At 30.1% G+C, this 13,353-nt stretch overlaps 1 protein-coding gene and 1 pseudogene across 38 annotated transcripts in view; both read left to right on the top strand.

Moving 5' to 3' along the window:
- Window positions 1–13,353, top strand: part of LOC145241638 (uncharacterized) — a 530,026-nt gene that overhangs the window by 333,382 nt on the left and 183,291 nt on the right. For 10 of the 38 annotated variants that reach the window (XM_080104752.1, XM_080104736.1, XM_080104733.1 and 7 more), the window contains one exon: window positions 4,579–4,710. The exons of the other annotated variants lie outside the window; for them this stretch is intronic. In XM_080104752.1, the coding sequence (XP_079960878.1) occupies window positions 4,579–4,710 (132 nt within the window). The remainder of the gene's footprint in view (window positions 1–4,578; window positions 4,711–13,353) is intronic. 38 annotated transcript variants of the gene reach the window in all.
- On the top strand, window positions 1,985–2,102 carry LOC145241724 (5S ribosomal RNA; annotated as a pseudogene).

Genomic DNA, 13,353 nt, shown 5'->3' with positions numbered 1-13,353 from the left:
CATTCTTTAGAGTTGGTCTGGTATCTTTATCTTTGTTGTTATTGTCACATATATGTTGGTCAATCCAGATTTAGATTGTGAAAATAGATTGTAAGCTATTCCATTCATGAGGCTCTCCATAATTCTCTAAGTCGAATATATATATATATATATATATATATATATATATATAGTATAATAATAACTTTTTATACCTATAAACACCAGTGTTTCATGTTTACGCAATCATTAGTGTAGGAGGTGACAATTTCTACCAAAATATACTTTTTTTTTTATCAGAGGATGAACATTAGTAAAAGAAAAAAAAAAAATGTATTGCTGATTAACATGAATTTGAACATATGTATAAAAACACTTTTTTATGAATTAAAATGTATTTTCAATAGCATAAAAGTGAAAGTAAAAATCAATTAATTTTGATCATCAATTTTTCTTTGTTTCATATATATATATATATATATATATATATATATATATATATATATGAAGGTCATGAAAAAGTATGTAAGATTTAGATATATGGGGTATTTAGTCCTCTCCCACTGCAAGAACTGTGACACTAGGGTCGGAGAGTAGGATTGAGAAATCAGTGCTCCAGAGGAGGGGTACTCTGACCTGCAAAAAGTGTCTAGGCAGCTCCGTCGAAATCCCCTAATGAGGGTGCCTCGGATGATTAGCAATAAACTAACCCCTTCTCAAAAAGAGAAGGCAAACCCTGAAAGGGTGGACCTCCTAGAACATAAATCATATTTCAAATTGTAACCAATATTAATTACCAATATGGATTTTTTTTTTTTTTTTTTTAAGAGAATATCCATTCGTTTCTGAAGAATTGTTTAGTGATTTTAAAAAAAAATTTTTTATTTTTTTATTTTTTTTTTTTTTATTTGATAAAACACATGTAAGACATACAGACATCTGCCTAAAAAATAAATAGGAACTTAATAAAAATTAGTCATAAGCAGTGTGAATTGATTCTATCTTTTGGTTTTTGGAATGATATATACACACAAGAAATGTTTCAAAGTCGCAAACATGTACTTACAATTTAACTGTTATCAGCATTGTCTGGAGAATAATGTTTATCAATTTAAACATTTGCAGACATGATTCTTCAATTATATTTGTCTTCTGTATTCAAAGCTATTCTGTTTCACTTGATGTTCATAAAGGTTTTATTATCATTTGAAGTGTGAGTACATTTTTGAGACACTGTGAATGATTTATATTAAAAGCTTTTATCTCTTGGAATTTACATATCTAAAGAAGGTTTTACCAAAATGAAATAACTAAAGCCTGTTTCATATAGAATGATCTTTATCATCTTAATAAATATCAGGCCATTTAATTTGTAGCATTTATGTGATGTGTAGGGCAATATATCGCATTCATCAGAAACTGCCACTGGCAGAGAAGGCCACTAGAACTGCTCGGGTATTTTTTGAAGATCAGGATAACCTCCTTTTAGGGCGCTGGCTCTTGAAATCGCACTTTCTGGCTCTTGTCTCATCATCCTGCCTTGGAAGGGAGATGAATATTGATGAAGGCATTTAGTTTTGAGGAAAGCTTGGAGTGCTGGTGGCATAAGTCTGATGATTTAAAACTCAAAACCTGGATGATTGACCTTGAAGCATCTACCGGATGTATTTTATGATATATCTAAAATACTATTTTCAAATATTTTTATGAGAAAGTTTCTAATATTTATATCAATCTGTAATACATAAGTATGTTTGTAAAATAATGTATATATTAGTACCTTATTACCTTTAACATACATACATATATACGTACATACATATGTATGTGTATCACGGTTTCCAGATGATGAATTATTCGATTGGGAGATCCTATTTATTAAAAAAGAGAATAGAAGGTGATATACTACAGACATTAAATTAATATATGGATACATTAACTTAATGGTCGTAGTATGTTATCACTTTATAAACCGTAATAACCAGATATATTCTGAGACTGCATTTTATACAGCATAATCACATTGACACACCGGTTCTCGTTAGATCACCGAAGTTAAGCAATGTTGAGCTTGGTCAGTACTAAAATGGGTGACCATTTAGGAGTTTCAGGTGCTGTATGTGCTCGCCGCTTATCTCGGCATTGTTTCCAAGCATCCTGGACTTCTCCTTATCACTGCAGTCAAGCAGTGGCAATTCAGGAGAGGTGTAGTTGAGGATTGTGCAACCCTTGCCTCACAATTTCACGTGCAGCTACCCTTACAGGGCTTGTCCATTGTCTTTCGAGACTGAACGGAGGCTTCTATTCCATCCATTCCATATTAACCAGATTACTTAGATAAATACTTTTACAGTTTTAACAAAAGAGCTACAATAATATCGCAAAGTCTCCGTTCACGTTGAACATTGACACAATGTCCAGCAGCAATATAATACACATGAAAGATGCCACTGTGGAATTTCCACAGGTCCTGCTAGTAATAATAATACTAATAAAATACAAATATGATCACATTTTGATTAGAGGTTTCTTGATTATCCTGATAGTAATAGCAGTTTGTATCAGGACATTACTAATGATCTGAAGAGAGCAATAATCATATCTGTATAAAAAAATTTCATTATTTTTTTATTATCATTATTAATAATCAGAGCAGGGGTTAGTTGGGGGAGACTACATACCTTCACGCAACAACATAAGGATGGGTGAAAGTCGCATCTGGACTTTACTTCTTCATATTGTATGAAGTATTCCGGAAGTTATGCAATTGAAAACATTGTACCTCAAAAACTATTTACCCCAAAAACTATATGATCAGGCTGAAATGTTGTATGGTGTTTATGGCCATCAAAGTGCATCAGATCCGTACATTAAATTTGGGGGAGGGGGGGGTCAGGTCTTTAAAACGAACAGAACCCAAGTTATTGCCAAAAGTCTTACTTATACTTTTTCTGTGACCTTTGACCTAGATATCCCAAAATAAAATTAGATCGAAGACCATGACTAATATTTGAACCCACTTTGGTGATTGGTCAAGTGATAGAGATGCTAGACTGTATACAAAGAAAAACAACTAGTAACCTCGGCCGTGATGGAAGTAATATGTACTTGAAGCATTATGTGTGATATGTATTTAAGGTAGTATTAGGCTATCACAATGCAAGAAATGGAAAGTTGTTGAAGGAAAGACCAAAAACAAGTGATTTTCTATAAATTTGTATATATATATATTGTAAGCTGGGGTGACTCTGAGCCACTAAAAAAAAAAAAAATGCATAAATAATATATGATCTCTGCATTTTAAACATAATTTCCAGGTCATATACAATTTCATATTTTTTTAGATATATTGTAGGGCAGCAGCAAATACTGCAGAGTGATTTATGCCTTATTATTTATTATTTTTTTTTAATGGCTTGAAGTCACTCTGGGTGGTCAGTCACCCCAGCTTACGGTATGTGTGTATATATATATATAATTTAAAATCTTATTTGAAAAGTTGAGACTTCTACACAGTGATCTAATATGTGACTGTTTTCCATAATGGATTTCGAAATAAATCCTCTTTGTCCAATTGTAGGTGTTTTGAATCCTTTAAAAACCGTGTGAACTGGCAGTGTTGTTTTGTAGTTATACACACACACACACACACACACACACACACACACACACACACGTGTGTGTGTGTGTGTGTCTTTTACATTTCAAGGTTTTAGCCTACCAACTCTATAGTACATTCCACACAAGTTTTATTTTGCAAAGAATTTTTAAAGGGCCTGTTGAACTTGATAACCTGGTAATTTTGAGCTTTTGTTTAGTGAAAGTGACTTTGATACAGAGGTTTACTACTGACTATGGGATCAGTTAAGTTTAGTTGAAATTTTATAGGATCTATTGCTTTCGTTAAACTAATATCATTAGGGTAAAGTATGAACGCAAAATTTTTCCCTCTCCAGCTATGGGGAAAATAGCAACTTGCATTCAATTGTATTGAATTTCCTAAAAGTGTCGATATGCCCCAAAATGAACCAAACTTTTTCTTTATTTATTTTTTAAATTGGAATAGGTTCAGTTTGAATTTGTTTGAAGATTATGGAGTACTAAAGTCATTTGAAGAAGACTCAAGATAGTGTTGAAACATGGTAGCAATATCAACTAAAATAAGGAAACCACTTCTCTAAACAATGTCAACTTATTTTTAATGGCAATGGGGAGGGGGGAACAAAAAGAAAAAAAAACAATTACCTGTTTATTTCTCCTCTTCCTCTGCCCCCTCCCCCATCATTGTTATTCTTGTTATAACAAGGAGTACCGAATACCGTGTGTGACATTTTGTTTTTTGTTTTTTGCCTGCAAATTTTGAAAAGACTGAACAAAAGAAAAAGAAAAACTCGAATGTGTAGTGCCTTCAAATTTGGCTTGCCACTTTGGCATTATTTTTACCGTCTCCCTCCACCCTCAACTCCTTACCTCTTGTTCCTCTCCACATTTTTCTTTTTTTTTTTTTTTTTTTTTAATTTGTGTTTTTTTTGTGTGTGTAGATTGCATGCTTGTATGTTTCAGTCAGTCCATTTGCATGCTTATTGTCGTTGACTTTAGGTTCATATCCAGCAAGTGCTCCACCGTCCAAACATCTGTCCGTATCAACCAGCGTTCTTTATTACAAACGAAGCCCTGAATTTTCTTCCACCGGAACTCTAAACTCCAGCAACCGACCTGAATCACTTCTCGGTAAGATGCTAAGACCCTTTGTATTACATACCCCCCTAATTCGGCCTGTATACTTATACATATCCACCTGTCTGTATTCATATATATATATATATATATATATATATATATATATATATATGAATACGTGTATTTGTATACCTGTAATACAGCACCTGTATGTATCTCTCTTTTCCGATAAAGGATATATTTTTAGGTATAGTAAGTAGATACATTCACACCATACATATTATTTGGATTATTGTTTTCATCTTGAGCATTATTCTCACAACGTTTTGGTTAATGTAACTTCCGACCTTCTTCAGGTGTTTCTTGTTGAACTCGGGGAATCTACTCCCGTGGATTAAATAAAAGGTTAAAAATTCCATGCAAGTTCCCAAGTCCAACGGAAAGATTCCAGAGTTTAACAAGATACACCTAAAGAAGCCGAAAAGTTATGCCTACCGAAACATTGTGCAAATAACACTCAGAATGAGAACGGTAGTCTAAAAAATCCAAATAATCAATCCTCATCTCAAAAATTCTGAAACGCTATTCACACTAGTCTTCAATCTTTTTTTTGATTTTTTTTTAATAAATATTTTTAGCGCATGTTTAATGATATATATTGAAAGTGCAATTGGGATTATATCTGTAATACAATTCTCTACTTGGTTGTGATAGTCACAACGTTTCGGCCGATATAACCTCCAATCTTATTCAGATGTATTTTTCTTCAGCATAGGAACATTCTAGTTCACCAAGGAAATGTTTATTGTTGAGGTCTGGAGCCAGTTTAGAATTTTGAACTGGACATGTGATATAAGCGTTAGTTTACTAAATGACAACCTGTCGGAGGTTGAAGGTTCAATCCTTACTACAGGCGATAACAATTAAGAATAGTATAAAGTAATGCATTTATGACATAATTATGAAAATTGCTCTCATATATATATATATATATATATATATACATACACACACACACCGGTTCTATCGATTCGTTTCCTAGATGTAAATCCAATGAAACTCGCGTGATTATTAAAGAGTACTCAATGCAGAACAAAGCTGGTATATAGTCTATTTATCATATAAACATTATTAGTTGCATATGTGCATACATGTTTCAGTGTTGTCCCAATTCAGGAACAACACTTAATCAGACCAAAAAAGAATCAACATTTTATATATCAATTCATTTTTGGTCTGATGAAGTGTTGTCCCTGAATTGGGACTCCACTGAAACATGTATGCACGTATGTAACCAATAATGCTTGTATAATAGACTAACTATATATATATATATATATATATATATACACACACACACACACATGAAAATTCATTTTTATTCATATATATACACACACACACGCACATAATTGTATTTAAAGGGACGGTTAGAATCTTAAAAAGATCGTTCGGTTGGAATATATGTGATAACGGGTGAACGTCTGGCATCCAATAGGATGCCCCATTCCCAGCCAGAATGAAATAATAAGAAAATTCTTTAAAAAGTGATATGTATAAAAATGAAAAATTAAAATTACTAAGTAATCAAAAAAGTTCTCTCTGTTTGTTTGATTAACCATTGAACGAAGTTGAAATATGTACGAAATGCATGTATCAATCGTTTTGAAATTCGGACAGCAGTAAGTACGAATATTAGATGTAATAAAAACGCACACACCATACCTGGCCATCAGTTAAAACCAGACAGCTGTGAGAAGGATTCAAGTGTCTAGAAATTTTGCTCAAAGCTGTTTGCGTTCTCTCCACTGTACCACATCCGTATTCAATCGAGTACTTACCCATGATAAAAAGCGGGTTCTGTATAAAATGCCCAAGTATCCCAGACATTGTTTGTCTCCTAAGGATACTGTCTCTCATACCGCAAGACTGCCTACGCAACCATGCAGGATTATGCATTACGTCTGGTGGTTCAATATGAACTGCTACTATGGACCAAACGGTCACTTAAGACCGATATTCGCAGCAATTGAAACATGTTCACCAAAAGATAAATTGCAAAGATGTGATCTTTCTCCATGACAACGTCAGGCAGCATGTCATGCGAGTGGGTAGGAATACCATACAATAACTTTGGTAGAATCACTTTGTGTGATCCACCTTATTCGCTTGACTTTGCACCATCCGATTACCACCTCTTCCACTCCTTGAATAATCATTTTCGTGGGAAGTCCTTCACCAATGAAGCAGATTTACATCAAGACTTCACAAGCTTCTTTGCACCCCCCCCTCCCCGAATTTTACTGCAACAGCGGGAGACACGTTGGCAGAAGGTGTTGAATGCTGATAGTGATTACTTCGAAGACTAAATATCTTACACATACTGTGAAGCGTTTTTATTTTTTTTTTTTTCAATTAAAAGTGGACAGAACTTTCTTGTATTTCTATATTCATTGTATTGAATATGTAAATAATTTTAATTTTTCATTTTCCATCACGTTGGAAGATTATTTCTATTTAGATCCATGTATATTTCTACATTTGTGAAAATATGGCGTGTCAGGAGGCAATGGAAAAAATCCAATAAAGTGCTCGATCATGGATGTGAGAGCTGAAGATACAGTATTTATTACGACACTATATATACATATTCCAAGGTCGTACCAGCGGTTTCATTGCGCTGAATCAACCATAAGAGGTTGGAAAGGGTCAGCGCAATGTCGCTGATAAATTTGCACTGACTCTTTCCAACCTCTTATGGTTGATTCAGTGCAATGAAACCGCTGGTACGACCTTGAAATATGTATATATAGTGTCGTAATAAATATTGTATTTGTGGAAATATATGCAGATATTACATAGGGTTTATGGTAATCTGAAAATTACAAAAAAAAAAAAAATAACTATATCTAAATATTTAGATTTTAAAAGAATCGGAATTTGAAATTTAGAAGAGAATTTATAACTGTATCAGAAGTGGGGAAAAATATTAGAATCTTTGCATCACTAATAGAGATTCCCATACGACAGTGAACTATAGTGGCAGATGCTTGTAAATCATAAGTATCACTCTCTGATCTCCCATTATTATTGTTATAACCCTGTGACATGCCAAGACAAGATAACCGGTAATCACTTTGGCTAAAGGTTTTACATGAGTTTCCGTCTCTTAGATTGGTTGCAATGGTGATGATGTTCATCCATCGCTTGCAAAGATGACCATGATTATGCAATTGTTCTGTGGGTTCGAACTCTGAAGTATTTCTCGCATGTTGGACACCTGTGGGATAATTCTGTAACAGAGGTGATGACTGCTGTCTTTTCTAATGTCACGCTTTCTCTTGCATTCTTCATTGCATGTAGATTCAGCAATTGTTGCCCCTTTCTGAGTTGTGACATGCCAGGAACACCTGTCTGGTTATCGTTGCAATAGGTCTAGCTGAGGATGTATACCATTTGTTATTCCACACATGCGGACAAATTTAATGACTTCTATTTGAAGTGGGTGCCTATAAACACTACAATAAGTGTTTTTTCTTACGTTTCTGCAAACTTTAAACATCTCCACTGCCTTTTTATCAACATTTTTTATTACCAAATCGATTTTCATTCTAAGGGGAAAAAATTTTTTTACAAAAACAAAAAACTTTGCAACTATTTTCTAAGAAATCTATTTTTGTCTCTGCTGAGTTGTTTGGTGCACTTCCACTATTCAATAAAACATATCATGTGTAAGATGTACTTCATCAAAAAATATGAATAAAATATTATGAATAGGAATTCAGTACGTCTTGTTGTTTTGGAATGTTGACTAACAATAAATATATATATATGATAAAAAATATGAAAATGATATTCCAATATAACAGAAATGAAAAAAAAAAAAAACAAAAAAAAACAGAAAACCTAAATTATTTGTAAGTTCATCAACGTTTAGTCTTCATTTAAACGACCGCTTCAGAATAGTTAATTTGAAAAAAGTAAATTAAAAATTAAATGTGATGTGAAAAGAGTATTTTTGTTCTCTTTTTAGAAAAAATATGGCCATCAGAATATATATATATATATATATATATATATATATATAGCATAATCACATATACACACGGGTTCTCATTAGATCACTGAAGTTAAGCAAGGTTGATCTTGTTCAGTACTAAAATGGGTAACCATTTGGGAATTCCAGGTGTTGTATGTGCATTGTTTCCAGTCGTTTAGCACTTCTCTTTGCCACTGGACTCTAGCAGTGCCGATTCAGAAGAGGTGTGGTTGGAGATTACACACCCCTTGCCTCGCAGTTACATGGGCAGCTACCCTTAACGGGAGTATTGATTGTCATTCGAGATTGAACGGAGGCATTACGTATGTATGTGGGTGTGTGTGTGTGTGTATATATATATATATATATATATATATATATAATACACACAGGGCTCTACAGGCAAACTTATCTTTAGTTGACCTTTGACAACTAAATATTTTCGTTTACTAGCCAAATAGAAAAGTTAATAACCAAACCCACATGATTTTAAGAATATGACATGTTCGTTTTGTGCCGAATATGTACATCATAAATATTTTTCTGTTTTTTTTAATAAGTGTAATTCTAAATATACAACAAATTTTATGTTGATACTTGAAAGTATAAACATAATTTCTTCAGATGTTTTTTTAAACGGCCTTCGTTTAAAAAAAAAAAAAAAAAAGAGTATATTGTTCTATTAAACGTTTATTGTTGAAATAATGTAACATTGTTCGTTTAAAAAAAAAAAAGTTGAAAAGATATTTTTTACTCCAGTAGTGAGTTTTGGAAGATTGTCAGTGAAAGAAATACAATCGCCAAAAGACAAGCGTTTTATTATTTCTGGTCGCCACTTTGAAAAATCACTCACAAATGCGACTGTTTCGCTCGCAATGTAGAGCCCTGATGTATATGCACACAGACACATGGACACTTTCAATAGATAGATATATATCATTAAACTTGCCGAGTTCCTTGCCTTATTGACAGTACCCTAGTTGCTCACAGGAGAACTTGTATATTTTTTTTCCCTTGCGATAAAGATTTATAAACACATTTTTGTTAGTAAATCCCAGAGAAAATTGGAAACGAGTGGTACATTTTTTTATTTTATTTTATTTTTTTTTTTGTAAAGACAAAGTAGGTATTAAAAACATTGAACATGTTTTCATCACAAAATAGTCACATACTTGCATCTTTAATTATTAATCTACAAAAGAATTCTTGTTTGAGTTGGAAAAAATATACAGCACCATTTGTTAGTCATGTCTGAACTGTTGTATAATCAATATAATAATAAAAATAATAATGATGAAATCATTGAATACAGTTCAAGTGCACTACACTACATCTCATCAAAGGTGTATTTACTAGGAATATATATATATATATATATATATATATGTATGTATATACGCCATAATCATGTTAAAATATATATATATATATATATATATATATATATATATACATACACACACACACACACACAGTTTGAAATCAAAACTTTCAATTTTATATTTTTATATAAATATCAATAACACAAAGTTCATTTAGATAGCTCAATAGTGCAATAGCAGAGCTAAAAATGCATTTTGTAATGTACCACTTCACTGGTAACAGACACTAATTTTTATGCTCACCCCCAAAAAAGTTTCAGTTTATTTACTATACAAGTGCACAATTGTTTCAGCCCATACTGATATTTTTTTTAATATATTTTAATACTAACTGAGATACCTGGTCGTACAATACGCTTAAACATATTTTAATTTATGCAGATTGCATATGTATTATTTTGAATCAATCTTCTATTTAATATTATATATTACAAGGAATCATTTGTCCGATTGACTAATTCGAAAAAAAAAAAAACATGAAAATAAAATAATGATGATATCGTTCATCTAATTCCACCTATGTTTGTTTACAATATCACATCAGTTGATATTTGGGCTTGACAATGAATCCTCTTGAAAAGTGACTTCTGATTAATGTTTAGTTTTAAAATATGCAAACAAAGAAATGATTTGCAGCGATTTTAAATGGCACTTTTTTTTTGTGTAAATTGAACTCATTAATAAGAAAAAATTAAAATATATTGAGATAAACTCATGCTCTACCACTAAACTATATCTTCAGATGTCAATAATTCTGGGGTTTTTTTGTTTGTTTTTTTTAAGAAGAAATCATATGCTAACATTTTATTATCTCCCTTGCCATGTAACATAAAAATTCCCCTGTAAAAATTCTGGTTTTTTATCTATGAGAAAAAAACTATTTTTAGGGTTGGATTTTTTCGATTTTCGATACTTATCGGATGAATTTCTGTACAAAACATACATATGAACACTGCCAGATATATAAATTACCTTTGTGTGAAATTTGCAAAAAATAGGCTCAGACGTTTGGGAACCTCTGAGGAAGGAACTCGCACACACACACGCACACTTTTATATAATAGTAGAGAATAATAAAAAAAAACATATGCTGAGAACTCTATGTAAATATATCAGTATGGCTGGAAATAAACAGTTGTATGTAATTGTATGATAAATAAAATGAAACGGTTTTTATTTAGATGAGCATAAAAATGAGTGTCTTTTCCCAATCAAGTTTTAAAACTAAATTTAAAAAAAAAACAACAACTTATTTCCAAGTCTTTTGTTGGAAAACTATTTTGCTTGTAAGTCAATCTCTTATAATCACCATATTAGTTTGCTTTCAAAAATTCAAACTAGTCCTAATATTATTTTTGGGATCATCAGTTGTTTGCCATAAAACACTGTTTCTGTGATGTTATACACACACAGACACACGGTGGCACATAAGTCACTTAGTCACATTACCATTTTAAAATAAAGTATTTTTTTGTAAATGAGTATGCTTTATTAATTCTTTTTTTATTATTACATAGTTTAAAGATTGGAATTTTATTTGGTCTTGAATTTCAACTATTTATTGGAAAAAAAAAAAAATTTATTTTAAGATGATAAAATGACTTATGTGCCACCCTGTATATATGTATTCAAAATTTATTTTCAACACTATTCAATTATATATATATACTGAAAAAATGTTAAGATGTTATTTTTTTCATAATATTTGTCATGTGTGTTACACAAAATAGTTAATTATATCTCTTATGCAGTAATTAATGCTATAAAAACCTGGCAAGGATTTTGTCCAATTATTATTGAAATCATCACATAAAAAATAATAAAAAATTTCATCTTCCCATCAAAATATCAACAAATAAAATGAATAACATTCATAAATTCACATAATTTTAACATGTGAAAAGCATCTCCAAAATTTATAAAAAAAAAATTACATAATGAAAAGCATCTCCAAATTTTATAAAAAAATTTACATAATGAAAAACATCTCCAAATTTTATAAAAAAATTTACATAATGAAAAACATCTCCAAATGTTATAAAAAAATTTACATTATGAAAAACATCTGCATATTTTATAAAAAAATTTACATAATGAAAAACATCTCCAAATTTTATAAAAAAATTTACATTATGAAAAACATCTCCAAATTTTATAAAAAAATTTACATTATGAAAAACATCTCCAAATTTTATAAAAAAAAATTTACATTATGAAAAACATCTCCAAATTTAAAAAAAAAAATTTACATTATGAAAAACATCTCCAAATTTTAAAAAAAAAATTTACATTATGAAAAACATCTCCAAATTTTAAAAAAAATTTACATTATGAAAAACATCTCCAAATTTTAAAAAAAAATTTACATTATGAAAAACATCTCCAAATTTTATAAAAAAATTTACATAATGAAAAACATCTGCATATTTTATAAAAAAATTTCATAATGAAAAACATCTCCAAATTTAAAAAAAAAATTTACATTATGAAAAACATCTCCAAATTTTATAAAAAAAAATTTTCATAATGAAAAACATCTCCAAATTTTATAAAAAAATTTTCATAATGAAAAACATCTGCATATTTTATAAAAAAAATTTCATAATGAAAAACATCTGCATATTTTATAAAAAAATTTACATTATGAAAAACATCTCCAAATTTTAAAAAAAAATTTACATTATGAAAAACATCTCCAAATTTTATAAAAAATTTACATAATGAAAAACATCTCCAAATTTTATAAAAAAATTTACATAATGAAAAACATCTCCAAATTTAAAAAAAAAATTTACATTATGAAAAACATCTCCAAATGTTATAAAAAAATTTACATAATGAAAAACATCTCCAAATTTTATAAAAAAAAATTTTCATAATGAAAAACATCTGCATATTTTATAAAAAAAATTTCATAATGAAAAACATCTGCATATTTTATAAAAAAAATTTACATTATGAAAAACATCTCCAAATTTTATAAAAAAAATTTTCATCATGAAAAACATCTCCAAATTTTATAAAAAAAATTTACATAATGAAAAACATCTCCAAATTTTATAAAAAAATTTACATTATGAAAAACATCTCCAAATTTTATAAAAAAATTTACATTATGAAAAACATCTCCAAATTTAAAAAAAAAATTTACATTATGAAAAACATCTCCAAATTTAAAAAAAAAAATTTTCATAATGAAAAACATCTCCAAATTTTATAAAAAAAAATTTCATAATGAAAAACATCTCCAAATTTTAAAAAAAAATTTTCATA

The sequence above is a fragment of the Euprymna scolopes genome, chromosome 20, assembly GCF_053919585.1.
Source record: "Euprymna scolopes isolate OS-2025 chromosome 20, ASM5391958v1, whole genome shotgun sequence".
NCBI classification, from domain to species: Eukaryota; Metazoa; Mollusca; class Cephalopoda; order Sepiida; family Sepiolidae; genus Euprymna; species Euprymna scolopes.
The sequence above is the reverse complement of the archived record's forward strand: the minus strand, read 5'-3'. Positions and strand labels throughout refer to the sequence as shown.